At 44.9% G+C, this 26,959-nt stretch overlaps 6 protein-coding genes across 8 annotated transcripts; 3 read left to right on the top strand and 3 right to left on the bottom strand.

Annotated features, from left to right (window-relative positions):
- Positions 1,295-5,600, top strand: LOC8077695. 2 transcript variants are annotated; one of them, XM_002454293.2, is made up of 7 exons: positions 1,295-1,684; positions 1,785-1,865; positions 1,960-2,139; positions 2,706-2,876; positions 3,638-3,847; positions 3,978-4,066; positions 4,627-5,600. In XM_002454293.2, exons 1-7 carry the CDS (start codon positions 1,576-1,578, stop codon positions 5,341-5,343), a joined length of 1,557 nt encoding a protein of 518 aa, XP_002454338.1. In that variant the 5' UTR covers positions 1,295-1,575; the 3' UTR covers positions 5,344-5,600. The 2 variants fall into 2 exon arrangements, with proteins under 2 accessions (XP_002454338.1, XP_021315427.1); XM_021459752.1 differs by having other exon boundaries at positions 1,963-2,139; positions 4,627-5,572.
- Positions 6,722-8,861, bottom strand: LOC8071731 (rRNA-processing protein fcf2). Its single transcript, XM_002452565.2, has 5 exons — positions 8,433-8,861; positions 8,272-8,332; positions 7,814-7,888; positions 7,573-7,688; positions 6,722-7,106 (listed from the first exon to the last, which is right to left on the bottom strand). Exons 1-5 carry the CDS (start codon positions 8,663-8,665, stop codon positions 6,998-7,000), a joined length of 594 nt encoding a protein of 197 aa, XP_002452610.1. The 5' UTR covers positions 8,666-8,861; the 3' UTR covers positions 6,722-6,997.
- Positions 9,433-12,044, top strand: LOC8077694 (aluminum-activated malate transporter 4). The gene is made up of 6 exons (XM_002454292.2): positions 9,433-9,863; positions 10,264-10,401; positions 10,494-10,763; positions 10,874-11,013; positions 11,092-11,238; positions 11,323-12,044. The coding sequence occupies exons 1-6, from the start codon at positions 9,473-9,475 to the stop codon at positions 12,013-12,015; spliced, it is 1,779 nt and encodes a 592-aa protein (XP_002454337.1). The 5' UTR covers positions 9,433-9,472; the 3' UTR covers positions 12,016-12,044.
- On the bottom strand, positions 12,048-15,686 carry LOC8077693 (aspartyl protease APCB1). The gene is made up of 9 exons (XM_002452564.2): positions 14,993-15,686; positions 14,260-14,377; positions 13,831-14,054; positions 13,496-13,732; positions 13,156-13,309; positions 13,006-13,088; positions 12,777-12,891; positions 12,581-12,653; positions 12,048-12,448 (listed from the first exon to the last, which is right to left on the bottom strand). Exons 1-9 carry the CDS (start codon positions 15,544-15,546, stop codon positions 12,333-12,335), a joined length of 1,674 nt encoding a protein of 557 aa, XP_002452609.1. The 5' UTR covers positions 15,547-15,686; the 3' UTR covers positions 12,048-12,332.
- On the top strand, positions 17,519-20,732 carry LOC110435107 (organelle RRM domain-containing protein 1, chloroplastic). Of its 2 annotated transcripts, none has more exons than XM_021460471.1 (9): positions 17,519-18,027; positions 18,126-18,223; positions 18,620-18,854; positions 18,950-19,047; positions 19,146-19,211; positions 19,846-19,917; positions 20,066-20,134; positions 20,222-20,328; positions 20,424-20,732. In XM_021460471.1, the coding sequence occupies exons 1-9, from the start codon at positions 17,681-17,683 to the stop codon at positions 20,529-20,531; spliced, it is 1,200 nt and encodes a 399-aa protein (XP_021316146.1). In that variant the 5' UTR covers positions 17,519-17,680; the 3' UTR covers positions 20,532-20,732. The 2 variants fall into 2 exon arrangements, with proteins under 2 accessions (XP_021316146.1, XP_021316145.1); XM_021460470.1 differs by having other exon boundaries at positions 19,840-19,917.
- Positions 20,771-22,578, bottom strand: LOC8077692 (pentatricopeptide repeat-containing protein At3g22690). Its single transcript, XM_002452563.2, has one exon. The coding sequence runs from the start codon at positions 22,285-22,287 to the stop codon at positions 20,830-20,832; it is 1,458 nt and encodes a 485-aa protein (XP_002452608.1). The 5' UTR covers positions 22,288-22,578; the 3' UTR covers positions 20,771-20,829.

Here is a 26,959-nt window from a genome sequence, read left to right as displayed (position 1 = left end):
GATCTAGCATGTTCGGTATTAATGCAGATAAAAGTTAGCTATGCAAAAACTTGGATATCTGGTTCGAGGATATCCCAATTTTTGTGCAAGCCTTATAATTCTAACCACCACTATAAAGTTTTATCTCGACATACAAATTCTCTACCTCAACAGTCAAATTACCAAATACAACTACATTCTGTTAGCATCTACAATCATGATATCACTTCAGAGACTAAGACGCAACCACAAACATGCATTTTGTTCTCCATACTGTATAAGTAATTATAGTAGTCTTATTTCATTCCAAATTATTCACAATTTTCACAATAACACATATTTATAAAATATTTTTTTTTATAAACATAGGCGATGAATATCATATATATGAAATAGATAAAAAAATTTGATGCATGTTCTATAAACTATTGTCTTCCAAAGTTGACAATACGAAATTCAACAATTCGAGAGTCAATCTCCAACTGACGCGTTATCCATGCTATGTACAACTCCGGTAGCTAAACTCCGGCCACCATTTCCCTTGCCCAAAAGAAGATAGGCTTAGTCAAATATTACTTCCACCGTTTCAAAATTTTAGTTTACTTTAACTTTTATATTAAGTTAAAATACAATTACTCGACATGTGCAATTAAAACATATGATAATTTGTATTAAGTTAATCTCAACAAATAAACTATGAGATATTTTCTATATTACCAAGTTGTGTAGATATGCAAATCATATTTCAATAAATGGTCTCTTCAAAATAAGTTTTTTGTTTTCTACCACATATCTTTTCTATCTATTATATCTCCTTCTCTATCTGTTATATTTCTATATATCTTAGTTCTCATATAGACATAATTATTTAAAATGATATTTTATTTTCATCTTCTAATTTTATATAATATCACCACTCTACTTAGTTTGCACTCTAATTAATGACAATAGAAACTATCTCAGTTTCTAGTCTGGGACTGTTCTTACCAATGTTCCTATCTAGGATTAAGAAACCCGCTTAAATCTTAAGCTACTTTCAGAATTTTTTAGATGAAGCCTTTTTACATTAATTTATTAGCAAACACCTTTAAAATCAAAAAGGCTTTTCTATCCCTCCACTACTCATGACGAAAGGGCCGTGCCACTCGAAACCTCGATGACGAGGGAACATCCCCCTGCATCACCCTCTGCACGTGACCCGCTCCACTCCCCTGCACAGCAGTGCACGGCGCGCACACTCTTTCATCAGTCGTCGCCAACCCGACCACCGTCACGCGGACGGACCTCCCTCCCCTCTAAAACCCCACGAAGTCGCCGAAAGCGAGTAGCGGCCGCAGCCCGCAGCGAACACAGCGGCTTGTCTCTTTCCCCCCCACTTGTTCAATCTCTCTCCTCTCTCCCCTTCTCCCCTCCCGGAGCGCAAGAAAAGCTCGGATTCCTGGTGGTTTCTCCCATCCTCCGTCCTCGATCTGAGCGTTGCCTGCTTCCCTGCCTCCCCCCGCTTGCCCAGATGGCCGCCTTCCGTGTCCTCTAAATCTTCCGCCGCAGCAAGCTTCCCCCACCTGTCGGCTGTCCGCTGTCCTGCTGCTCTTGCCAATGGCGACCAAGGGAGGGAACGCGAGGGGCGTCCCGGTGGGGGCGCTGCTGGTGGCCGCGCTTCTCCTTAGCTCCTTGGCTCCCGCCTCCGCGTCCTCGTACCCCGCAAGTGAGTGAGGCGGCCGAGCTCGCCGCTCCTGGTTTCGCCTCTCGCCCGAGGGTGGTTTCTCGTGTTTGATTTTGACGGGTGTGGTTCGTTGCCATCGCAGGGGTGGTGAGCGGGTTCCTCTCCAATGCGGCGTCGGCGGTGGTGAAGCGGATGTGGTCGCTCAAATCCACCACCAAGACAGGTGACTGCCGAAATCTCTCTGCCGTTTTGTTCCTTCTCCGGTTCCGATTTGAGTTTTTTTTTTCCCTGAGACGTGTTTGCTCCTGGTGTTGTAGCAGCGAGCGGGGGCAAGTCGATGGTGAAGTACGAGGGCGGGTACACCGTGGAGACGGTCTTCGACGGCAGCAAGCTGGGGATCGAGCCCTACTCCGTGGAGGTCACCCAGGGCGGCGAGCTGCTCGTCATGGACTCCATGAACAGCAACATCTACAGGATGGCGCTGCCGCTCTCCCGATGTGAGTGCGTCCTGGCTGACCTCTTCCTCCTAGCACCCCCTGAATCCGGCATGTTTTGGTGTTACTCCCCAGTGGGGCTCTCCGCTAATTATATGCTGCTATGTGTTTGGTGGAGTTGGTGCTGCCGAAGCTGTGGATTGGTTGGTGCCATCAATTCCGGCATGGTCATTCTTTTGATGGCGATGTCTTTGTTAGCTTGGCAGCCTGCACAGGGCTACGTAATGCTTTTCAGTTGCTTTCAGTGTGTGTGTTCACTTGTAGAAATGTGGTCTGAAAAAAAAGGTGTCAATCCAATCTATGCTACTTTTATGGTTATTATATATGCTATGGTATCAAATTTCGTCAATGTGTTGCTATAACTGTTTAGCACTAAGAAGTGCTGTCATGGCACGCTGATCCCCTCTCTGTGACATAAACATTTGACCCAAACAGTTATACTGATTACTGGCGATCTGCATCTTTTCTATCATGTTTTTCCATATGCCTGTCCATGTTTCATTTACTAGCAGATGCTTTTGAGCACACAAGATTTATCTCATCTCCTGAATCTGGGCTGAACAATGCAGATAGCAGGCCGAAGCTTGTTGCTGGTTCCCCTGAAGGATTTCCTGGTCATGTTGATGGGAAGCTGCGAGAGGCGAGGATGAACCATCCAAAGGGATTTACAGTGGATGACAGGGGTAACATCTATGTGGCTGATGCAATGAACATGGCCATTAGAAAGATCAGTGATACAGGTAAGCTAAAATGTCCTGCGGTAGGGTAGATGCACATGGTTTTGTCTGTTCCTTGAGTATCCAATGGTTGCCTTTTGGTGTTTGCTGGTCTTGTCCGTCACTTATTCAGCACCTGGATCGGAAACTGCATTTAGGAAGAGGATGCGCTGTTAGGCAATGACCATTTTGTGCTCAGTTTGAGTAATAAATATGCTTAATCTAGTCTCTGAACTGCATTGTGATATGTCCAGATGAAATTTATTTCAGTGCTAATTGCCGAAAGCTTCTTTTCCTTTTCCCAATCATTTTTTTGGGAACCTGTCGTTCCATTTTATAGAATGGAAGAGACAAAAATGATTTGCTGAAAGTTTTTCAGAATGGAGTCTCTTTGTCATTAAAGAGGCATCAGTGAATAACAAAATTGCAGTTTTGAATTCAGACTTAGCGATTCGTGGAAGATTGTGTTCTAAAATCACATAGGAAATTTGTTAACTGATATTTTCTAATTTTCTAGCCTAATTTGTACTTTTTTACTTAATATATACGTATATATTGTTGACTTGTTTAGGCTCGTGTCGTTTTGCTCCAAAGCTATTTCTACATGGATAAATTTTATTGTATTCTTCAAGTTCAAATAAGCTAGAGGCATGATCCTAACTGGGCTTGAGTTTTAGTAAGGTCTGTATTTAGATGTTTCTGCAATCTTATGCATACTTCCCTTGTCTAATCTCTAGTAAAGAACAAGTTCTTGTCTGCTTGACACATTGTGTTCTGATTCTTAGGGGTTACAACTATTGCTGGGGGAAAATCAGGCAGAGGAGGGCATGTTGACGGACCAAGTGACGAGGCAAAATTTTCTACCGATTTTGAAGTCCGCTACGTTGGCAGTAGCTGCTCCCTTCTGGTGATTGACAGAGGAAACCAAGCAATTCGGGAGATTCAGCTCCACTTTGATGACTGTGTGTACCAGTATGAAGCTGGTTTTCCTCTAGGTATGTTATATATTGCTCCATTTCCTGCAATCATTGCTGGACCTGAAAAACCTATGGTTAAAGCTTACCACCTAAACATGCCGTTTAAACTCTATGATATATCTGATCATAGTAATTTCTCTGTCTGCAGGAGTCGCACTGCTGCTTGCTGCCGCTTTCTTTGGCTACATGCTTGCACTGCTTCAACGACGAGTTTTAGGGATGTATTCAAATGGAGATGTAAGTATCAAGTGCCTTACACTGTCTTTATTTTGTGAGGGAAAAAAAATATGTACCTTCCTTGGCAGATTGACAGGGTTAGCAAATATGGCTAGGACTACAGTGGTCCGCAAGCCTGCTGTAATGCAGCAGGCCAGCACATGAATTTTGTTGTTATCAGTGTTTTGTCTCTCCTTGTATTGGTGTCTATCATCCATTGGCCTCGGTCTGGGTCCTCCCCACCCCCAAATGCCTCAAGCCAGCCAAGAATTGCTACGAGCTTTATGTGCAAAACAATTTTCTGCTTAATCCGAGTTAGAATAGAGTACTAAAACAACTTATCTTCTTGTTAGCTATATTGTGCATTTTGAAAGTCATGCACACATCTAGTTGTTTGTTTATGATGGAAGGTTCGTCGAGCATTATCCAAAAAAGAAAACACAGGGAACCACACAATTGTTCAGTTTTAGTTTACCCTTATTTGGATTGCCCAGTTCAAAATTCAGTAGTGGTTGAGACTTGCCATCCTACTTGTTTTCTTCTTGCAGTATATTGTTCTGAGTGCAAATTTTACAATGCAGGAGCAGGAACATGAGAGTCCAGTAAAAGCTAAATTATCTAGCATTCCACCTCCATACCAGAAGCCACTGAAGCCTTCTCTTCGCCCCCCGCTAATTCCAACTGATGATGAACCTGTGAAACAAGAGGAGGAAGAAGGGCTCTTCACGTCAATCGGCAAACTTGTGGGTGGAGCAAAATCATCAATTGCAGAGATAATCGGCGCCGCATTCTCCAGAAAGAAGCGAGTAAACATTCATCACCATCAACTGGGTAGGCCAACCTCCTGGCCAGTACAAGAAAGCTATGCCATCCCGCGGGACGAGACCCCACCACCACTGGACACAAGAGCCCCGACCCCTCGTAAGAACTACGCCTTCATGTCCAAGGAGCCAGAGAAGATCCACCACATACGGCACGGCCGGCCTCAGTTACATGGCTGGACCGGAGAAGCAGCACCTCAGCAGCAGCAGCAGCAGCAGCCACCGTCGCAGCCGCAACAGGTGCATCACCAGCAGTACCTGCAGCACCACAGGCAGTACTCGGCGGGGCCGCAGACCTTCTACGAGCCGAGCTGCGATGCGACCAAGGAGATCGTCTTCGGAGCCGTGCAGGAGGGGGACACCAGCCGCCGTCCCGTGGAGATCAAGGCCGTGAACCATGGGGACGCGGCGTCGTACGAGCAGAACGGGCTGCGATTCCGCAGCAGTTACAGCATGGGCTACAATGGCAACAACTAGTCGAGGAAGATTTGCCTCCGTCCTAGTAGTGTTTTGGCGTCCTCCGTTGTACTAGTAGCTGTAAGGAAAAGAGAGGAGCGATAGAGATAACTCGAGGAGAGTATCAATCCCCTCATTGACAAGTGCAACGGAAAAGCTGGAGTTTTGGTAGGAGAGAGCTTGGTGATAATGGTTATTGGACTCTTTACTGGCTGTGACATATATATATGTATGTATGTAGTAAGTGAAATGCGGTTATTGATCTCAGTCGACGTGAATTCCTTGGACTCTTTACTGGCGGTGACTACAGCTGCTGGGTGCTGGCCCTGTAGTAGGACATGTGCGATGTTTCGGCTCACGTGTGGTGTGGCTGTGGCAGGCTGGACGGGCTGGCTGGTGTGGTGGACGAAGGCTAGAGTAGCAGCGTGATAGTGTTTTGACAATTTTTTTACTCCCGCCAGTCACGTGGGTCATATATGATGTGTGGCCATGATTTCGCCTTTTGAATGCGCCGCCGGACACCGGTAGTGCGGTAGTGCCTGAGGCGGTGACCCACTGGACGAGTGAACCGTAAAAAATCCGAAAAGATTCAATTCTATCTCTATCCTTATTCGAATGATTTAATTAACTGAAGTTACAGAGAATAGTATCCATATTTATCATATGAAGTGCAGTAAAATTGTATGTTTTTGTAGACTAGACGAATCAGTAGTGCTCTACTACTCTCCATTTCCGTGGGTCAGGTGGGCAGTGAACTCAACTCAATTCATTCACGGCACCATGTGGCGATGGCCTCCTACGTCCGGTCCACCACACTCCGATCAGTCCCAAGTCCCAGCTGTCCGCGCCTTCGACCCCGCACGGCCGCACACCATGACACCAATATGGAGCGGAGGGGAGGACCATCGGTTCGTCTCGCCAAAAGGAAGGACAAGGCGCAAGCGCAACAACACCATGAAATCGTCTCTACTCTCGGCGTGGTTGTGCAGTCGTCCAGCACATGCTTGCTGCCGCAGTGCCGCGTGATATCGGCGGCTCGGGTGCCCTTCCCACGCCGTCCAACCGTGCTCGCCTACCCTACCAATCGGCCTTTTTAAAAGATAACCACACGAGCCAAGCGCGCGTGTTCGCCGCCTCACCCGGTCGGCTCCAATCATGTACCCCAATGCTGCTCCCAAGCGACAGAATTGATCACCTTCCAGGACCAAGAGCTGATATATCCTTATAAAGTGATAAGAATTGGGGATCTAGAATCATCAGCACACTGCTGAGAATGCAAACATGTGGAAATAAAAATTCCGAGTGAAAACATTCTCATGCAACATCTATGCGCCAGATTGACTCTCGAGAGCAAGAGAAAAGCGAAACTGTAGATATGATCATAAGCAGACACAGCACAGCAAGAAAAATGAGCAGAGCCCGTGCTTCTCACATATATGAAGCCAACTTGAAAGAGTACCAACCGACATTTCTGAATTCCAGTGTTGCAGCAACATTTTAAAATATTTGGAACTGAAAAATCAATTCGTCATGTTACTGAAGTTCGCCACTACACTGGAACCACAATCTATACTGCAAAGTTAAGAGAGTACTAGAGGTCTAGAGCAACTTGTCCTTGGTTCTGTTTTCCAATCTCTTCTCTCACAACCGGAGCACAAAAGCTAGCACACCAATCTCATTTTCTCCTATCCTTCGCCCTCTTCAGTGTTTGCTTGCCCTTGTTCTTCCACTTTTGGTTGCCTCCTGGTGTACGGATCTCCTGAATTTCACGTACCTTGCGCATCCTGCATTTCATTGGAGATCAATGCCACAATCAATTTCAGATGAAAAAATAAAAGAAAAAGAATGCACTAGCTATGGAAAATTCTATTAGTTTATTCTGTTCAGTTTGGGGTTATTCGAATTATCAAAGATGGGGAAAAGGGCTAAGGTAACATGCTCTGGACTTTAAATGGAATAAGGAAATTGAATCTTGAAACTAGGATACCATTCTGAATTTTTGTGCAATGGAGCCTTGTCTCAGAGTCCAATCAACATAATAATTACAGGGCTCTGATGTGTATATCTAAAATGGGTTTCACAGGTTACAACTATCCCTACATACAATGTTTCCAGTTAATGATAGATAACTACATTTCGTGAATTACCAGGGATCCGAAAGGCCATATGCAATTAATACAGAAAAACTTGCAAAAACAAGTCACTGTCCATTAATGTACATGCAAAACAGCAAAAGTATGATAAGCATACCTGTAGCTCTTAAGAGATTGATCTGATAACAGCTCGTCAACCAATGTTGCCTTGCGTTCCCTATTTTTCAGCCTACTTGAGTAGAACTCAGATGCAGGCTCAACAACCGTACCGACCTAAAGCCAACATTGAAATATTCAGTACACATCAGCTACAAAAGAGATAGATAAAGCTTCCAACAGATTAGGACGATAAAAAAATTTGCTGAATAAGTCTGCTTGATGGTAATTAGGCTACTCACTTGGAAGTACTTGGGAAGGGCCTTGGACTTCCCTGCCCGCTTGAAGTGCCTTTTTGGGTCAATTACATGCCTCAGCTGCAAAAACAGATGGCAAACATATTATGACATGAGCATCCCAAAGGACAAACGAGAATCACTAAACACACAATACCAATTGAGTTGAGACAGGCACATCCAACTCTCTGCATTACAATTAACATGGTATCTTTAATCTCAAGTAAAACAATTCTGATCCTTTTTTTGTAAAAAGTAAAATAGCTTCAATCAGATGGTAACACCATCAGATTGTTGCAGTAAACTGCTCTCTATGTTCGCTCTACTACATGCTTATTATCCAATGGCAGTTGCTTTATCATACGTTGGTCCCCAAATTCTTGACAGCATATATCCGTTATATAACAGGCTACAACGGCATCCAAATGCTAGTAAGGTTACTGAATCAGAAGTAACAACCACACCTGCAAAATCTCGAGATCCTTCTTCAACTCAGGAGTGATGGTCGGCGCTGGCATGTCAAACCTGAGAAATGCAGCAACAACGCATAAGCGCACGCACATAAGCCCTACCATGCGCCAGCAATCAATCAAGAGAGCTAGGTTGGATTCCAAAGTAAACTCACCAGCCCTTGCCGGTGGTGTCCTTGACGTTCTTCTTGGCCAGCTTATTCAGCTGCCTAGGGTCCCTCGGGGGCACGAACAGCCCGTCCACGAGCTCGCTCGAGGGCTTCCAGAGCGACCCCTGCGCGGTGCTCGGATTCGGCGCGTGGTCGCTCTTGCTGCTGCCGCTGGTCGTTGCAAAGGAAGGAAGCTTGGGCGCCCATGACAGGCCGATCGGCGCCGCCGTCTCCGACATCGTTGGCCTAGGTCTGCGACCTCAGAAAACCTATCACGTCTCCCGCCCAGGTGTTGGATTAATCCTCCGAGGCGGCAGGGTTGGAGGTGGGAAGGGAAAGAGAAGGAGCAGCACGGCCGCGCGGCGCGGCGGCTGTGGGACGGTGGGAGGAGAGAGAGAGAGGAGAGGAGAGGAGCACTAGGGCAGCAGGTTTAGCAGGCTCGGGCATTCTGGGCCGTCATTCAGAGGTTTCCACGGAATTTCACAGGCCTTAATGGGCTAACTCTATTTCCTTTTCTATTAGGCCCATCGCTATTTTTTTTGCATGATCCCGAGTCCCGCCCGTCGCCGTCGTGGGCACACGCCGACGGACTCCGTCACCACGGCTTCGCCAATCAGAGTTCAAGAGCACAAAGACGGCAGCCTCCATGTCACGAATTCTTCCTGTGTGGACTGTGGAGGGAGGGACGCAACGTTCGCTCTAGTCCGCGCCTCGCCATCGCTGGCTGCTCGGCTGCTCGCTGCTCGCGAGGACGACGAAGCAACCGCCACCACCGTCCGATTCCTACGGCTACGGTTCGGAAACGGAAACGCACGCGACAACCCGACCAAGACCAGGAGTCCCAGACCGGAAACGAAACAAACTTCCGATAAAACAGGAGCTCCCGAGCACCCCAACTCCCTTCCTCCGATCGATGCGCGCGGATCGCATCGAATCATACCGGACCTAACCGCGCGCCGCGTAGGCGCGTGCGTACGTCGTCGTCGCGAGGCCGAAGAAATTTAAGCCACGCTCGGCGCCGGCGGGATCTCTTAATTGTCGAGGCAATGGGGGCGCTGCCGGTGGGCCTGCCGCCAATGCCGCCGCAGCTGGGGACTCTGCGATCGACGCTGGACCACCGCGGCGGGGCGCGGGAGCCGCTGCTCGCGTTCGACTGGGGCGTCCCCGACGGTGAGCACGCGGCGTGGGGTGTGGAGGACGGTTCCGCGAGGGGCGTCGTGGGGCGCCTGCGGCGGGTGGCCCAGGCGGTGCGCGCGCTCGCCGTGGAGATGTGGGCGTTCGCGCGCAAGGACCCGCGGAAGCCCGTGTTCGCGGCGAAGGTGGCCGTGGCGCTCGCGCTCATCACGCTGCTCGTCTTCCTCCGCGAGCCCAGCGATATCGCCAGCCATTCTGTGTGGGCCATACTCACCGTCGTCGTCGTCTTCGAGTTCAGCATCGGTACGTTGCTGCACCCTTGCATCGTATGTTTCTTCTCTCTCTTTTTTTTCAAAACGTTAGTCGTCGCCGTCAATTTGAAATCTCGGTGAGGAGCCATATCAAATTCCCTCCATGAAGGTCTTTCAAAAAAAATTCCCTCCATGAGGAAAGCGATAGAAATGTCTTTTTATTCATATTCTGGCCGATGAAATATGAGATGTTTGCTAACCTATGCAGCTATGCTTGATAGAATTAGATGCTGCTAGGACATATTTTGTTTGCACCCTTCCTTACCAGATGCTAACAAACTGAACAACCCTCACATGAACGATGTCATATTTTATTTATTTATTTTTACCAGGCCTGCTCATGGATCATCATACATATTCAATCTCTAACTAGGTTTTTAAACGTTAAACAGGTGCAACTTTGAGCAAAGGATTCAACAGAGGATTGGGTACTCTTATTGCAGGGGGGCTTGCTCTAGCTGTCGCCGAGTTAGCAGCACAAATGGGAAAATATGACATGGTGGTACTCATCATAAGCACTTTTGTAGTTGGTGAGTACTGGAAATTGCTGAAATCATTCAATGTATAATAATATTATGATATTATACCACATCTAACAATATTCTGATTTTCTGATTACCAGCATTCTGTGCCACCTTGACGAAGCTGCACCCGAAGATGAAACCATATGAGTATGGATTTCGTGTGTTCTTGCTGACTTTCTGCTATGTCACGGTCTCTGGGTACAACACGGGAGAATTCACCGCTACGGCTATAAGTAGATTTCTGTTGATCGCTCTTGGTGCTGCTGTCAGTCTCGGCATCAACATAGGCATACACCCAATCTGGGCAGGAGAGGATCTGCACACGTTGGTGGCCAAAAATTTTGCTGGTGTTGCAAAATCTTTAGAAGGTACGATCATCTAAGAAATGGATGACTAAAAGAGTATGTGGTTCTGGCTCCATAATTTGTTCTAGTATATATTACTAATACATCAAATTCAATTATGTTCTCCATTATAGGATGTGTTGATGGATATCTGACCTGCATGGAGTATGAAAGGATTCCTTCCAAGATACTCACATACGAAGCATCTGATGATGATCCTGTCTATAGCGGGTACAGGGCAGCTGTTGAGGCATCAACACAGGAGGAAGCCTTGGTCAGTTATTTCTCCAAATCCATAATCTACGACTTTTTTTTTGTTTTTTTTAACAAGTGTGATGTCCTGTGTTTGCAGTTAGGATGTGCTATATGGGAGCCGCCGCATGGACCTTATAAGATGATGAAATATCCATGGAAGAGCTACACCAAAGTTGGTGGTGCGTTGAGGCATTGCTCATTCTCTGTCATGGCATTGCATGGGTGCATACTTTCAGAGATTCAGGTTTGTGCATCTCATTCTCATCCAGCAATAGATGACCCACTGAACACACGTACTTCCTTGCTAAGTTTCTCTTCCAAATTTCAGGCACCACCGGAGAGCAGAAAGGTTTTCTGCGCAGAGCTTCATAGAGTGGGCCATGAAGGTGCTAAAGTGCTGCGCGAACTTGGGCAGAGAGTCAAGACGATGACGAAACTGAGCTCTCGAAACATTCTTTCAGAAGTGCACTTTGCAGCTGAAGAGCTGCAAAAGAAGATTGATGAGAATTCTTACCTTCTCGTCAATACAGAAAGATGGGAAGTCATTCCGAGGCATGCCAGAACTGCACAAACTCATGATGGTGCCAATGATGCTGCTGACAAGGATGAATCACCCGAGAACACCACTGTCGATTCACTGCACATATCAAACAGCTTCGCTTCAAACCCGTTTCTGAGCAGATATTCTTCAAATCCGTTCCTCGGCAGATATGATTCAGGATCAATGATGGTCGGTTCATTGAAGGCGCAATCATCATGGCCTGTTCGACAATCTTTTCATCCAAGCTTTCCATTTGAAAGTGGGGAATCAAGAACTTATGAGAGCGCAAGTGCCTTGTCGCTGGCCACATTCGCATCGCTCCTCATTGAGTTTGTTGCCCGGCTCCAGAATCTTGTTGATGCATTTGAGGAGTTGAGCGACAAAGCTAACTTCAAGGACCCTGTGGAGGAACCTTCGACAATCAGCAGGGAGCCTCCTGGGGTTTTAGCTAGAATACATGACTTTTTTCGGTTGAAGTGACACAGATGATTAAAAAAGAAAAAAAAAAACCCTGGTCAAATATGTACAGTAGTCAACTTAGGTCGAAAATGTTCATAATGTAACTAATTTACAAAAACTCCATGTAGAGGAGACAGTGTATATTATACATAATACTACAAGTGTACAACACAGTATACACATTACAGACGAGTACAACACAGAGTGGGGGATTTCTGACAGTTCCCATGGAACGATATACCGTACACAAGGGCAGGTTCTACTTAATAGCAAATTCTAGAATACCAGTGGCATTCACTATTTAAGCTTTACACATGTATTATTGCTAGCGATGCTTGTCAGAGGAAGAAGGGGAAGCCCTTTTGTGATTGTGGTTTGGTGCAGTCTGAATTTGTCCATCCAATCTGCCTCCGTTGATTGTCATACACAACTAACTTGCCGCGCAGAGAAACATCTACAGAAAACAGAAATGTATCGGTTGAAGTTTGGCAAAATCAACTTTTTTTCGCTATATTGCAGGGTTTATTCACTGTGTAACAATAAAATCCAAATGTGCAAATGAAGAAGGATTGAAGGTCATTTATACCTCCCACTATGATAGTTGACCCATGATTAATCTCCGTTCCATTGAGAAGCCCAAGACAGACGTTTCCTTTATCCTGGAAAAAATTCACCAAGAAAAAGAACATATACATAAATGTCAGCATATGACTCAGGTTAGAAATGTTGACGTTATGATAGAAGAATTAACAGTAATCTTGGAAGTGAATGAAGAAACTCACACTAATAATCAAGTAATCCTCAGGAGAAATAGTGAATGTTTTAGACATGAAAAGCCATTTCTTCCCAAAGTGAAGGTTCAAGGGCTTGAAGAACTGCTTGACATCTTCCAGATACCTGGCAAAAAAAAGTAATGTTAAGGACAGGTAGTCCATGTCTATCTAGTAGCATAGTTGCCTGATGAACTCGCTCTCTAAAGAGACAGTACTAATAGTTCCATTATTATTTTACCTCACAGGGAAATCAGCTTTCCAGCATAAAGGTAATGTCCGATCTGAGCTGTCTTGGACAAAGCCCGGAGACGCATATTTGATCTGTGAACAAAAGAAAGTTAGTACGACGATTGTGAAATCCCTATGAACAAGCGTTAGCAATACTCACTGCTGCAACAAGGTTTTCATATATTTCATCTGGGAGGTACGTATAGGAGCTTCCACTGTCAAAAATTACTTGAACAGTGTTTCCTGCCTGTTCACGCATCCGGAGTTGCTGATCTCCATATTTTACATGGTGGGCTTCTGTGTGATATAAGTTACTGGAAATTTGGAGAAACAAAAAGAGAAAAGGTCATGACTAATGACAGAAAATGGGATAAACTTTTCTATGAATCTTTTTGGATAGTTGCGACAAAAGACAAGGCAATTCAGCCAAAAATATATGATAAAAAAGGGAGATGGCAATACATGCAATTACATTTTCAAAGAAACATGATAATACTTACTCTGGACCACTTCGAATAGAAGTCCATGTTATTCCCCATCTAGGTACATAATCATCTCCCAGAAACATATATCCTCCACCACCTTGCTCTCTCGTGATACAATGGCCAAAAATGTTGGAAATAATCCCGTGACTAGCCAGCTGACTGGGAAGGCTTATCGCTGCGTTGCTAAGTCCAAGGATCCCATCGGTCTTTGCTGGTGAGGACAAAAGCTGGCCTTGCTGATCATATGCACACCTAGACCATAGACAGCATAGGTTAAATGATCTGACATCATACTTTTCTAATACATCATACATATAAAAGAGATCTGCTTCTGAAAGGTTTGGACATACCCAAAGACAAAATCTAGTTTTTCCCTTCCACCATTGGTTGCAATCAGATGCATATCATCCCTTGCAAGGACACCCATAGAGGAGCTTTGGTCTGCATATTCAATTTCATAGTCACACTGCTTGCAGGTTTCACAGTAGTTCTGGTTGCCTTGCAGTTCTTGGCATAACAAATCTCTAGGAGGGACAATCTTTTCTTTTGTTGGCTTATATAGAGGATGCGGTCCCTGAAATTATGTCGTCACACATGTTCATCAGAGAGCAGTACAATGAAAGAGCAACAATTAGGCTAATAGCAAATGAGTAAAACTAAGATAACCATATTGTTTCTTATTAACGAGAAACTTAAAATAGAGAATGGAAATCCTAGAGTCGCTTAGGAAAAGGTTGCCATTCTAAGTAGAATGGAAATGCTGGTATTTGATTGCATACCTTTGCGCAATTTGTACATGGTGCATCACACTGGATCCACGTCAAGTCGCTCCCAGTATCGACGTCAAGAAAGTATGGTCTTGGAGGGTTGCCAACAAAGATAGATGTATAGTACTGGCTGCAGTTTTAATAAGATGGAATTAGCTTCAATGAACAAGAATGAAATGTTACATATATCATCCCTTACATTGTCCACAGGAACAAAAAAATGAAGAAAAGTGGATAAGATATGAATATAGATTAATACTGGATATTCTGACCTCAATAGGAGTCGGCACACATAAGGACTGCTTTTATGAATACTCAAAAAGTCACAAAAGTCATAAACACACATACAGCAAAACTAAGTCCAAGTCTCCAAAACTTATTAAATTGATTGTATAGAAATAAACACCAGTACAACAAAACTTAGACGAACCTAAGCCTATCAGAATCAGAGGAAACAAAAAGACTTGTAATTCCATGACAACTGCCATACTTCAAAAACTGCATTTGGTCATATTAGTAAACAAATCAATAAACTGCATTTGGTCATATATTAGCGACATGTCTACCCAATTTGGTCACATGTCATTCAGTGAGATCCGGGAAATTCCCCCAAATCTGATCCATCCAAGCTATCATCCCATTCGAGACTACTCTAAAGAACTAAACTTCCTATCGACTCAAATCACAAATGCGTCAGCTATTAGAGTTGAAATCAGATAGAATGCCTGCACAATTGTTTGCGTACCCATCGGGGAAGACATTGCCCTTGATCGGGAGCAACGCCGTGGAATTGGTCCCCGCCGCGGCCGCCTTCGCGACCTCCATCTTGTTCCTAGCCTTCCTCCAGCCGTCGTCGATCCTCCTGGCGGCGAGCTTGACGTCCCCGAACTCCCGCAGGGCGCGGCCCTGGCGCGCCTTGGGGTGGAGCGGCAGCAGGAAGGACCTGGTCTCGTTCCTGTCCTTCTGCGCCTCCTCCTGCTCCATCCCCAGGAACTGCACGGCCACGTCCGAGTAGAAGCAGTAGTAGGCGGCGACCGCGAGCGCGCCCAGCACGAGCGCCGCCGCCGCCACCCGCCGCGTCGAGAGCACCCGCCTCGGCCGCCGCCTGACCTGCGTCGCGGCCGGGTACCCCATCACCGGCTCCGGGGGCCGGGGAGGGGGCGGGGCGTCGTCGGTGTAGGTGAAGGCGGTGATGGTCTTGCCCTTGGAGGGCTGGTCCGATGGAGGGAGCGTGATGATGACCACCCCGTGGAGCTGCGGCTGCTGCGCCCCCGCCGGGGGAGGAGGAGGCGGCGGCATCTCCGGCGAGATCGCGGGCGCCGCTCTCCGGGGAGGCGTGGCGGGGGGTCAGACGAGGCCGCGGGGGCGAGCCATGGGAGGAGGCGAGTGAAGAGGAGGAGGAGGGCGGAAACCGGGGGCAAAGGCAAGGGGACTAGGAAGGGAGAGGGTAGTGGGCCCGGGTTGGTGGTGGTGGTTTTGGAGCTCGGCGCGCGGTGATTGGCCCATTGACTTTGACGTAGTCTCGAGTCTCAACTCTCAAGGGGTAGAACCGGGAGTTTCGGCGGGGCTGTTTTTGTTTCTTCGACGCGCCGCGAGTGAATAACGTTAGCCAGTAGCCACAAGGATAGGCTTAGGCTTGAAAACAACCTTTGGCGGAGGAAATCCCATGGAGCAATTGATAGTATAATGCGATTGTATAATTGTGCGGAGCTTCGTGTAGCGTAAGGCCGTGCAGACATTCAAGAAGCGCGATCTCATCAGATCTGGGGTGTTTCGACAAGCCGTGTACACCTAACCTGACGACATCTTCAGAAATCAGAACCAACGTGTACTGTGTACTCTTTCCGTACCAAAACAAATCAGTTCCTTGTCACTATAAATTAAATTAGCTTAAATTTAACTAAGTTCAAAGAAAAAAAATCTGTGACACTAATTTCATATCATAAATATCAATATTTTTTGCAATAAGTTTAGTTAAAAATGAATTTTGATTTAGAACAGGTCTAGACGCTGATTTAATTTAAGACAGAGGGACAATACAAGGCTTTAGGTCATTGGCTACCTGGATGGCAATGAGAAACAAGAATGGTTGAATTAGGTTCTATAATTTAGGGCTAGTTGACAATTTTAGCATGAGAATTGTCGACTCACATATTGAGTTTTGTGTTGTCTCAATCACCTATATAAGATAAACACAAATATTGAAAACGAGCTGTTGTATTTTCTTAACTTTTTTGGATAGATTTATATAATAATGTACTGTAGTCCTTCTCGACAAAACCAAAATTGTTCGCTCACTCTCGTAACTCGTTTTCTACTCACTAGTTGCACAAAGTCATCTTGCGATCTCAAGCAAAACATGAAAAGTATATTATATCTTTCTCAACTATCATCATATTTTTTTCCTTATCCATGGACCATGGGACTTCCAAACTGTTCAAATTACCACCTTGTCTTTGATTTGGAGTGGTTTCAAAGGCAATTTTATCCTTTTTAGTTATTTTTTGGTAAATAGTTTACAAGGTTTTCTAAATCACATTAAATATCTCTAAGCTTTAATTTTTTTTAAAAAAAATAGATATATCGAGGGTACAAAAAATCCAAATTAAATATTTAGAGGTCATGAAAAGATCTTTAAATCTTCAAGAAATAGTTTTAGCTCTAGGAAAATGGGGAAAACTACAAGAAAAAACTAGAAAATTCCTAAAGCATTCTAAACAATGTATAAACATATTTTTAAAACTATGCATAATAAAAATATAAGATGCAACCATCTCGAGAGCAACATAATTAATGTTGAATGCAATCATGTCGGTTGCATATTATGTTATCGTTAGTTTAAAAACACGACTACATATTAATTAAACATTTTCATAATTTTATAGTTTTTTTGGACAGTTTCATTTTCCTGAGATAAATCTATTTTTAAAAACATATAGGTATATTTTTATGAACCCTAAATATTTTATTTGTATTTTTTGTATCCTAGTGCATCTCTAGAACTTTTTATAATTTCTAAAGCATGCAGACAAATTTTTTTTTTGTGGTAAACCAGGACAAGAAAGTTCAGGGGTAAGATTCTGACTTTAAAGTTCAAAGGAGAAAAGTCAGATAATTGAGAGGGGTGGAGTGGACTTTTTCGAATAAAACAAGTAGCCCACATATGATTTGACCGTTCAGCCGATGAAGCACCGGCCCACTGGGCCGATATTACTTGAGGCCCACATAACTACGGCACCACAAACTAGCACGGCAGGATATTTCTCCCACGGGCCACGGCGCCCGTCATGGTTGTCTTCTCCACCTCACCGCTAACCGGCGCCCGGCGGTAAGCCACTCCCGCGAGGCCGCGAGCTCGCATCTGCCTCGTTCCCACTTCCATCCCACCCGCTGGTCCGTACCACGGTACCACACACAAGCCGCCGCGCCAGCCATGGACGCCGTGCTACCTTCCCTCCTCATCGGCGGCGGACTCTCCGTGTCCGTCTCCATTCCCACCGCCACCAAAGCCGGCAGCCAATCCATTTCAGTCCCCCACCTCTCGACCTCCGCCCTCCGTTCAACCCCTCGCCGTCGGGGCCGACGGCGTTTGACCCTCCTCGCCTCATCTTCGCAGTTGCCTCCCACGCCACTTTCCGCCGCTTCGACTGAGAGCCAGTCGCGTTCCTCCAGGTGGGTGGTTGTGATGGATACGCCCTCTGCCGCCGCGGGAGGCAGCAGGGTGTCCCGCGCAGACGCCGTGGATTACTACGCAGCCACACTGGCCCAGGTCGTGGGAAGGTGAGTAGTTTGGCATTCTGTAGCAAACGAGAACAATTGGCTTTGTTTTGCTTTCAACGTTTTTTTCATACTGAAAATATTGTGCGTAATTACGGCAGTGAGAAGGAGGCGCAGATGCGCATATATGAGGCTTCGTGGGATGGGGCCTACGAGTTCCGCTGCGAGATCGACGAAGATGCATCGAAGGAGCTTGCAAGTATGACCTCCAATCCCTCGGTGAAGTACTGTGGAAAAAACTGATGTGCCTCGGTGCTCCGCATTAGTATAATTTTGTGAGGAAGTGTCACATTACCCATTTAAGTTTAATCCTGTACAGTGAGAAATGTGTAACTGGGAACAATTATGCAAGTTTGTCGATAACTGCAGACAGCTGTCTTTCTTATCATGCCATTCTCTGAATCATTCTAGTTATCTCCTTATTCAGTGCCAAGGTATAATTAAATTGCTTTGTTGGTTTAGGAATTGCACCACCCGCTGGACTGATTTCTAATGCATTTGATAACTAGAACCTCATTGACAAAGTGAAAACACTTGGAGAGGTACATACTGAAACTCATACATATTTGCTTCTTTTGCTCTTCCTAATTTACAGAGATGCCTGGAGTGCTATCTGTTCAGCCAGATATGGATAACAAATCAGAGAAGGGTAATCACAGCTTGAGTCTCTCGACATCTAACCTTGTAAGCATTAGTGATAGTGCTTCTACATCTTCAAGTGGGAAAAATGAGTTTTGGCTTGTCCGAATGGAGAAGCCCGGAGTTGAAGTCGTGACGAAGGCCCAAATGGTGGATCACTATACCCAAATCCTTATGAAAGTGTTGGGGAAGTATGTAGTCTTACGTCAACCTAGCTACTACTTTACTAGTATCTGTCTGTTCTCTGTTGCGCATGATAAAATTTTGTCATCTCTCAATTTTTCAGCGAACAGGATGCCCAAGTTAGCATATATCACATTTCATGGGAGAGGGATTATGGTTTCTGCTGTCATATAGATGAAGAATGCGCAAAAGAGTTAGCTGGTGAGCAACTTGGGCTTTGATATCCTTTATATACAGATCTGATTATTTTCCTGTCGTCGAATGCACTAAGCCACTGACAAAGTAACTTCTCATACCAGATGTTCCTGGAGTGTTATCTGTTCAACCTGATATGAACTTTGGATCAGACAACAAAGAGTACAAAGGTTTTCTTATTTCTTCTGCTTCTGATGAATATCAACTCATTTCTTAATGCCGTTATCTTAAGTCCCATTCCGGCCATTCTATTCTGTGCATCATTGGCAGCCAAAATTCCTTTCTTCCTGTTCAAGACCTTTTATGGTGTATTTCAAAGCAGGAAACCGCCAATGCTGCTATAAAAATCCTGTGCCTGGGTTTGGCCTTGTTTTCCATTCTAACACGATATCTGTATTTAATCATTTGGAAATTTGGATTAGTCAACCATTAGCAGTTCCTCTGAACAAAGTTGAAAACCAGACAGTTTCTAGAAGACTAGAACAAGCAAGGTTCTGATGTTTTACCCCAAAAGCCCAAACTAAAATCATATTTCTTCCCCTACACATCATTGTATTTTTTTGCTGGTCCTATTTGAGGTTTATTTCTATGGCCTGATCAATAATAAGATGATGACATCTATATACCAATTTTGTTATTAATCCTTGGAGGTCTTAATTTGCTACATTTGATTCTCTTACACTTTATACTCATTAAACTTGTACCTAGTATGCCTGGGGTGCGTTATACGACTTGAATGTCCATGCTTCTAAGAGAGCTTGTATAAATCACCCAGATTTTAGTAAATACTTTTGATAGTTTCAGGTGATGATGGCTTGAAATCATCTGAAGGGACTGTAGCAGCCGATATCAAAACTAAAAGGCTCTTTGTTACAGGTGAAGCACAGCATGTACTTTATTTGCATTTCAGCTCATTTGTTTATTCATGTATCATTAGCATGCAGGTGATGAATCATCAGCATTTCGTTATTCAGATCTATTTCTATCTTGATTGTCCCTAACTTTTGTGTACAATGTATGACAGGGCTTTCATTTTATACATCTGAGAAAACTTTGCGGGCAGCATTTGAGCCTTTCGGTGAGCTCGTCGAAGGTTTGTGATAGGGCAGCAAGAATGTACCCATCCGTTTATCTTTTGTGTCTGACTTGCTGATTCATTGAACTGCTTTGTTACATACAGTGAAGATAATTATGGACAGGATATCAAAAAGATCAAAAGGTTATGCCTTCATAGAATACACTACTGAGGAAGCTGGAGGTGCTGCTCTAAAAGCAATGAATGGACAGGTAGGTTGATTAGAATTCTTACCACGACTAGCATTGTTACAGTTGTAGGATGTTTATAAACCTCTTGAAACTCACGGTTATACTTTTATCTGCAGATAATAAACGGCTGGATGATAGTTGTTGATGTTGCTAAAACTAGATCGAGAGACCGTCTATCTGGTGGATCTAATCAAGCATTTCGACCACACTATCAGGCTAGATGACTGTTTAATGTATAAAACTTACAGCTGTAGAGTAGAGATAAGCACGGGAGCGAGGAATTGCTTGGGGGATGTCGTTGTCTGATTGTAGTTCAGTGCCCTTGTCTGCTAATTGCTAGAGAATACTCCCAGCACAATATGTAAATGCAGCTAAAGTGTACGATTACTTACTAACATATACTTCAATTAAGTCATTCTCAGATACGGCGTTGTTCCTGCTCATAAGTTTGAATATATATATATATATTTAATATTTATGATGTTTTTTTATTAACAAGTGATAATCTTTCTCCAAAGAAATTTATTGCAATTGTTCATAAAGAGCGAACGGTTCATGTTCATATGCAGCTGATGTCAAATTATGTTTCAAATCCTCCAACATCTGATAAATATCCTCGCTTTCCATATGCAGCTTGTCTGCAGTGGCAAAGGAATGTACACCTCCATCTACCTCTATCCAGCTGAGCCCAGGTTTCTTGGTTACTCCATGTTCCTCCATCCTCCTCCGCGTCCTCCTCAAGTCCTCCCATTGTTTCGCTCGTGCATATGTGTTCGATAGCAGAACATATGAACTGCCATGACTTGGTTTTGCGTCTGCCAACTTTGACGCAGTGAGCTCTGCCATCTCGACATCGCCATGGCTATGGCAGGCTGCTAGTAGCGAGCTCCAGATTACAAAACCAGGATCTTCAGGTAGATTGCTGGCAAGATTGAAGGCCTCCTTCAAGAACCCAGCGCGGCCAAGGAGATCAACCAAGCAGCCATAATGTTGGATCATTGGCCTGATGCCCATGCTCCTCATTAGGTCGAAGTACTTGAAACCTTCGCTGACAAGCCCGCCATGGTTGCAGGCGTTCAAGACGGCTACAAAGGTGACACCATTAGGCTCAATGCCCACCCGTCTCATCTCGGCAAACAACCTCAGTGCTTTCTCTGGTTGACCATGTGCTGCGAAACCCGCGATCAAAGAGGTCCAATGCTCCACATTCTTGGTGGTGACACTCAAGAAGCAACTGTGTGCAGCACCCATGCTCCCGCACCTCGTGTACATACTGATTAGTGCAACCCCAAGAGCACCGTCAAGTGAGAACTCCCGACGGAGAACATACCCATGCGCGCTCTTTCCAATTCCAAGTAGACCAATGTCCCGAACAGCCGACACGAAGCCAACCATGGTCGCCTCATCTGGCGCCAAACCATAAGCCACAGTCATCTCGACAAACAAGTCCACTGCCTCCTGCGCCCACCCATTCCTTGTGAAACCAGCGATTATGGTGTTCCAAGAAACCACATTGCGCTGCGGCATTTCCACAAACACCTCCCACGCAGCGTCCAAGTCGCCATCTCTGACAAGCGCATCGAGCAGCACGTTCCAGGTGACCACCGTCCGGTCGGGCATTCCATCGAACACCTTCCGCGCGTCGCACACGCGGCCGAGCCGCGCGTAGGCTCGAATCAGGGAGGTGGAGACTTGCACATCGGAGACCGTCCGCGGGACACCGGACTTGACGAGGAGCGCGTGGATCTGCTCGGCCTCGGCCACGGCGGCGGGCAGCCGCGCGCAGGCGGCGAGCGCGGGTATCAGTGCCGGGTTGGCGTGGAGGGCGCGCCCGGCTCGGTGGTGCGCCCGGAAGGCGCAGAGCGAGGCGTCGCCCGAGGGCGCGGCGCGGCATCGGGGAGCGGTGGCCTTGGAGGGTCGGGTACATGGCGGGAAACCTGAGGTCGAGGGCGAGAGCATCGAGAGCGCCAAATTGTTCATGGAAGCGCGCTCAGGCACCCCATCCTATCACTGCAACCTGCACAAGGATAACATGTCCTCTGGCTCTCTATTTTCTTTGCTTCGATTTTCTTTTCGTTCCAAGTTCTTCCAACAGACTCTCATATGCATAGCCTTAGTATTTATTTATTTTTTAATTTAACTTACGCTTGCTACGTAACCTGTTTGCGTTGGGTCATGCCATAGTAGCAGCGATTAAACTCAGAAATTGTTGCTCCAAAAATGTAAAATTGGCCGTGGGTGGAACTTTTGGCTTCCATTTGAGCAACTAGGATCTGTTTGGGTCCAATTAATTTTAGAATACTATTTTTTAGCATATACTAGTACAGTATCATCCAATTGGTTAATACTTAATAGTGTTAAAGGTGAGTAACGCACTAGCACACCTATCACTCTATTAGTAAGACTGTTTGAATTCAACTTTACTAAACTTTAGTTGCTAACTACTATTAGCACGGATCAAAACAGAGGATAAGAATGCTCTATGGGCTCGTTCTGTTCGTTTGAGCTTATCTATCGAATCTGCTAGCTATTTACATAACAAATCAACAAATAGTACTTTCAGCCATAACTTTTCATCCATTCACTGCAGACATAGGCAGAGCCATGTAGGTGCTTAGTATTCCTAGAAATACTCAACTTTCTTTCCAAAATTGAGTATATATCATGTATGTATCATATGTATAGTTTATGTTGGACTAGATTCTCCATCTTTTGAGTTCTAACTTAACCCCCAATTCCACACCACACCACAAACATGCAAGCCACCCACCCGTCCACTAGTCTTAGGCGATGACTAGATCCAGTATCAGAGGACGTGATTGGTGCCGCATTGGTTAGTGGTGGCCAGCGAATAGTACCCACTAGCCACTGTCCTATTGCACGTAAAACTGAACTACTCCACAGTTTGTATTAGACCTTTGTTTACATTAATTGTTACAATAGAATTAGATGCACTTTCAATTTCACTGTTTAACATTTTTTTTGTCATCAAACGAGTTGCCATTTGTAGGGTTAGACAAGTAGAGATCAATATGTAAATTTAAGTGCACAACTTGCTAATTAGTTGTTTTATTAATTAGTTTATCTAGAATAGGTCAACTTATCATAGGTTAAGTTTTTAGCAACCCAATCGAGCTTCTTCCCCTTTTGTGTTAGCATCAAATTTATTTAACGGCCTCTTGGTGGGTTTTTGGGCACGAGAGAGGCTGTGTGTGTGCGCGAGAGAGAGGTTTTTAGGCACGAGAGAGGTTGTGTGTGTGTGTGTGTGTGTGTGAGAGAGAGAGAGAGAGAGAGATCGGACTAAAAGGAGACGAGGAATTGTTGCAGCAACCCACGGCATCAAAAGAAGCTAAGGGTGTGTGTAAAGTAAACGGTAATACTGAAATGAAAAAGAGGCTTGATATGGGAAGGTCGTAAGTGTCATATAGCAATATCTTTGGTTTTCACTCGAGAAGATCTGATTTCTCCGTTCAGCGGGACTACTGAGAGTAGTCATAGTTGAAGTCATCTAAACCATAACTTATATATTGTTTCCTTCAACTCAATTTTAAGTCTAAGAAAATAATTAAGAATTATTATTGAGAAGATCATGTATAATGCTATTTGTTCACGCATCCAATCTATTATAACAACATAAAAACTTCCACATTAGTACTACTATTGATTATTGGGAGAAGCGCCCCAACTATGTTCTTGTTCTTAGGGCTTCTCCAATGCTACATGTTGGAGTATTGCTCTGGACATCACATCTCCGCAACATAGCCAAATCAAAAAATAGTGGTTTCACAGATATACAAAGGAGACGGTAGTTTCATTTGACAAGAAGTGGGCAGCTGCTAGGGCGCACGTTGCAAGTATGGGGTAGGACAGATGCATGGAGCATTGATTAAAAGAATAACTAATTTCATAGTTTGCGTGTATTTTACGAGATGAATCTTTTAAGCCTAATTAGTTCGTGATTGAACACTAATTAATATAATTATAAATTTACTACAACACTAAAATACTTTTCTTTTTGCCAACTAAACAAGGCCTAAAAAGTTAGCAAAAAGCATCATAGATATTGAGAGAGAAGAGAGTGCGCGCGCTAAGGTCCTGCAAAAAGCAGGATGCAGAACACCAGTGCGTTGGAGAGCACTAGAGCAATTAATACATTGCAAGCCTGTTCGTTTGAGATTATTTGCTGAATCTGCTAGTTATTCAGTAGTGTTTTTCTCTTACAGTAAATTAGCGAATAATACTTTTAGCTATGACTTTTCAGCTAAGCGAATAGGTTGTAGTCTACGTGGTGGCTACCTTTTGGCTGGGGCTGTTGATGCATGCTGACTGCGATGTTGGTGCCCTAAGGGCATCCCCAACACTTGCTAAATTGACAGTCTAAGAGGATTCTTTTTTTGATAATTTGTATCTGTATTACTGGATAAGGAAAACGTACAAATACAGATACAGTGATACATGATACAAATAATGACTTTGCATAGAGGCCCTTGAAGAAAACAAAAGTGACAAGAAGGTCCGCGTCCATCATGCTTGTCGCCGAACACCATCTCCATCCTCCTCCCGCGTTGGGAACACCCGCCGTCGCACAGAATCGGAAGAGACCCATCGCATGGAAGCTTTGTAACGAACCGCATAAGACGCCTGACACTGAGGCCAGGTTGATTCCATCGTTGAAGGACCATCAATCGGGGACTCACCCCAAGCTCCTCCGATCATGAATCAGAGCTCGTCGTCGACCCACATCAAAGGGAAACTGAGCACGATCCACTCTCCAGCTATCCGCAACACCCATAGCCATCTCAGCACCCTGGACGAAGCGCACCGCCGACTCCGCCGTCTTCCTGAAATGACAGAAAGGCAGAATACGCACACTCTTGTAGAAGGACTCCACAATAGGAGCACCATCTCCATGGGCTCGCCGTCGATGCCGGAGCGAAGCACCAACGGGGCGAGGAAGAGTCCGAGAGAACTTATTCTGCCACGACGCCACCGCCTTAGCCTCACCGGCGCCGTCAGGAACCCTAACCCTAGAAAAACTAGTACCTACCCTACCAGCCGGCAAGAGACAGGCAGTCCCCGCCCCCTCGCGATGCCCCACAGGCCATCAGAGGCGGAAGGGACCACCAGCTTCGCCGGCGGCGACTGAAGCTCCTTCTTTCGCCTCTCTCAACTGTAGATGGGGAAGAGACTTCAAGAGAGGCCGCCTAGGAATATTCTTATTGGTCACAAGGAGAGAAGAGCAGCTCGCTAGCGATGAACTACTAGCTAGTCTTGCACACACGTTCCAAAGAAACCCTCTCTCACAGTGCTCACGCTTGTGTACATTAGCACTTCTTTTTTTTAATTGTTTTTGAAGCTCACTAGCCTATTCATTGGTCTGAAAAGTTATGACTGAAAATACTGTTTGCTGATTTACTGTGAAAGAAAAAACTATTGAGAAAAAAAAGTACGGCTTACGAATGCAGAGATTCTCTACTTTTGAAGTGGCGAATGTCACTCCTTGTACGCGGTTGGCACGCTGTGCATCATCCCAAGGCCATCTCGACAGGTGTTGTCTCATCATACGGCAATGATTGACACTTGTCCGGCCACTTTGGTACAGGAACCACTTTTGGTTCCAGCCCAAAAGAGAACCTCTCTGCTTTTCTCAAAGGCGAAGTGGTTTGAACCTCGGAACTTGGAAGCTCAGCTCCTCCCCTTTGCTGATCCGTGTGTGATCGATTGCCGCGATCGAGAATGAAACCGCATCTCCATTCCATTGGTCCGTACGTTTTTTTTTGGGCAATGCGCGCGCGCATGGACCATCGTACCACGTGGTCTGCGCGACCAACCATGCGCATGCAGCTCCGGAGCACCACGACGAGGTCGAGGACAAAATATATCTCATTTCAGTTTCCAAGCGATCACCCCATAATGCAAGTAACATGCACGCTTCCGGCGGCCCGTCGTCCATGGAGTAGATTAATAACTAGTACTAATACCGTTGATCATCGGTCATCGCTGAAAAATACAAACGAGTGGAGTACGATTACTGTTTCTTCTGATGAAGCAAGCAACCTCACCACCCTCTTAGTCCCTATTTAGATCCATGCATAAAATTAATAGTTACTGCTAATAATTTGCTCCTTCAGATCCAAACGCATCTAGCTAATAGTTTAGCTATTTTTTAGTTGAATATCATCAACTAATAACTACTAAAAATACTGTTTGGATCCATTCAGTGCGCTATCTCAGTATCTCACTAGCTAGATGGACAAAACCAAAAAATAGATAGCGCATCGAATGGATCCAAACATGATATATATTACGCGCGCATGCTATTCTAGGATGGCGTTGTACTTCGTGATGAACACAATACTAGAATTCCATTTCCCCCCTATGAAGTGGAAGACATGTCATTTTTGCTGTAAAAGAACACAAAGAAAAACGTTTGAGATACACTAGGGTCATGATTATACAAACAATAATAATAAAATAATAAACCACCGAAGGATCATGATTGTACGAACAATAATAATAAAATAATAAACCATCAAGATGGGTCGGTGGTCCAGTGCATATATTATATATAGTCGACCTAGGTTTTGATTACCAGATCCGCCTATAGGTTTGTCATCTTTATGTAAAGAATCAATTCCTCAAGATAACTAGA

Source organism: Sorghum bicolor, chromosome 4 (assembly GCF_000003195.3).
Source record: "Sorghum bicolor cultivar BTx623 chromosome 4, Sorghum_bicolor_NCBIv3, whole genome shotgun sequence".
Lineage (NCBI taxonomy): Eukaryota > Viridiplantae > Streptophyta > Magnoliopsida > Poales > Poaceae > Sorghum > Sorghum bicolor.
This window is presented reverse-complemented; position numbering and strand designations above follow the sequence as displayed.

Bases quoted from the DNA above. Each gene is read 5' to 3' on its own strand.
- LOC8077695 (XM_002454293.2), top strand. From the start codon at position 1,576: ATGGCGACCAAGGGAGGGAACGCGAGGGGCGTCCCGGTGGGGGCGCTG. The intron at 1,685-1,784 runs GTGAGTGAGGCG...TTGCCATCGCAG, and splicing joins CGCGTCCTCGTACCCCGCAA to GGGTGGTGAGCGGGTTCCTC. The intron at 2,140-2,705 runs GTGAGTGCGTCC...TGAACAATGCAG, and splicing joins GGCGCTGCCGCTCTCCCGAT to ATAGCAGGCCGAAGCTTGTT.
- LOC8071731 (XM_002452565.2), bottom strand. From the start codon at position 8,665: ATGTCGGAGACGGCGGCGCCGATCGGCCTGTCATGGGCGCCCAAGCTT. The intron at 8,333-8,432 runs GTGAGTTTACTT...TGCATTTCTCAG, and splicing joins GACACCACCGGCAAGGGCTG to GTTTGACATGCCAGCGCCGA. The intron at 7,107-7,572 runs GTATGCTTATCA...AATGAAATGCAG, and splicing joins CAATCTCTTAAGAGCTACAG to GATGCGCAAGGTACGTGAAA.
- LOC8077694 (XM_002454292.2), top strand. From the start codon at position 9,473: ATGGGGGCGCTGCCGGTGGGCCTGCCGCCAATGCCGCCGCAGCTGGGG. The intron at 10,764-10,873 runs GTACGATCATCT...TCTCCATTATAG, and splicing joins TGTTGCAAAATCTTTAGAAG to GATGTGTTGATGGATATCTG. The intron at 11,014-11,091 runs GTCAGTTATTTC...CTGTGTTTGCAG, and splicing joins CAACACAGGAGGAAGCCTTG to TTAGGATGTGCTATATGGGA.
- LOC8077693 (XM_002452564.2), bottom strand. From the start codon at position 15,546: ATGCCGCCGCCTCCTCCTCCCCCGGCGGGGGCGCAGCAGCCGCAGCTC. The intron at 13,733-13,830 runs GTATGTCCAAAC...TCTATGGTCTAG, and splicing joins AAACTAGATTTTGTCTTTGG to GTGTGCATATGATCAGCAAG. The intron at 12,654-12,776 runs GTGAGTTTCTTC...AATTTTTTCCAG, and splicing joins AGGATTACTTGATTATTAGT to GATAAAGGAAACGTCTGTCT.
- LOC110435107 (XM_021460470.1), top strand. From the start codon at position 17,681: ATGGACGCCGTGCTACCTTCCCTCCTCATCGGCGGCGGACTCTCCGTG. The intron at 18,028-18,125 runs GTGAGTAGTTTG...TAATTACGGCAG, and splicing joins CTGGCCCAGGTCGTGGGAAG to TGAGAAGGAGGCGCAGATGC. The intron at 18,855-18,949 runs GTATGTAGTCTT...TCAATTTTTCAG, and splicing joins CTTATGAAAGTGTTGGGGAA to CGAACAGGATGCCCAAGTTA.
- LOC8077692 (XM_002452563.2), bottom strand. From the start codon at position 22,287: ATGAACAATTTGGCGCTCTCGATGCTCTCGCCCTCGACCTCAGGTTTC.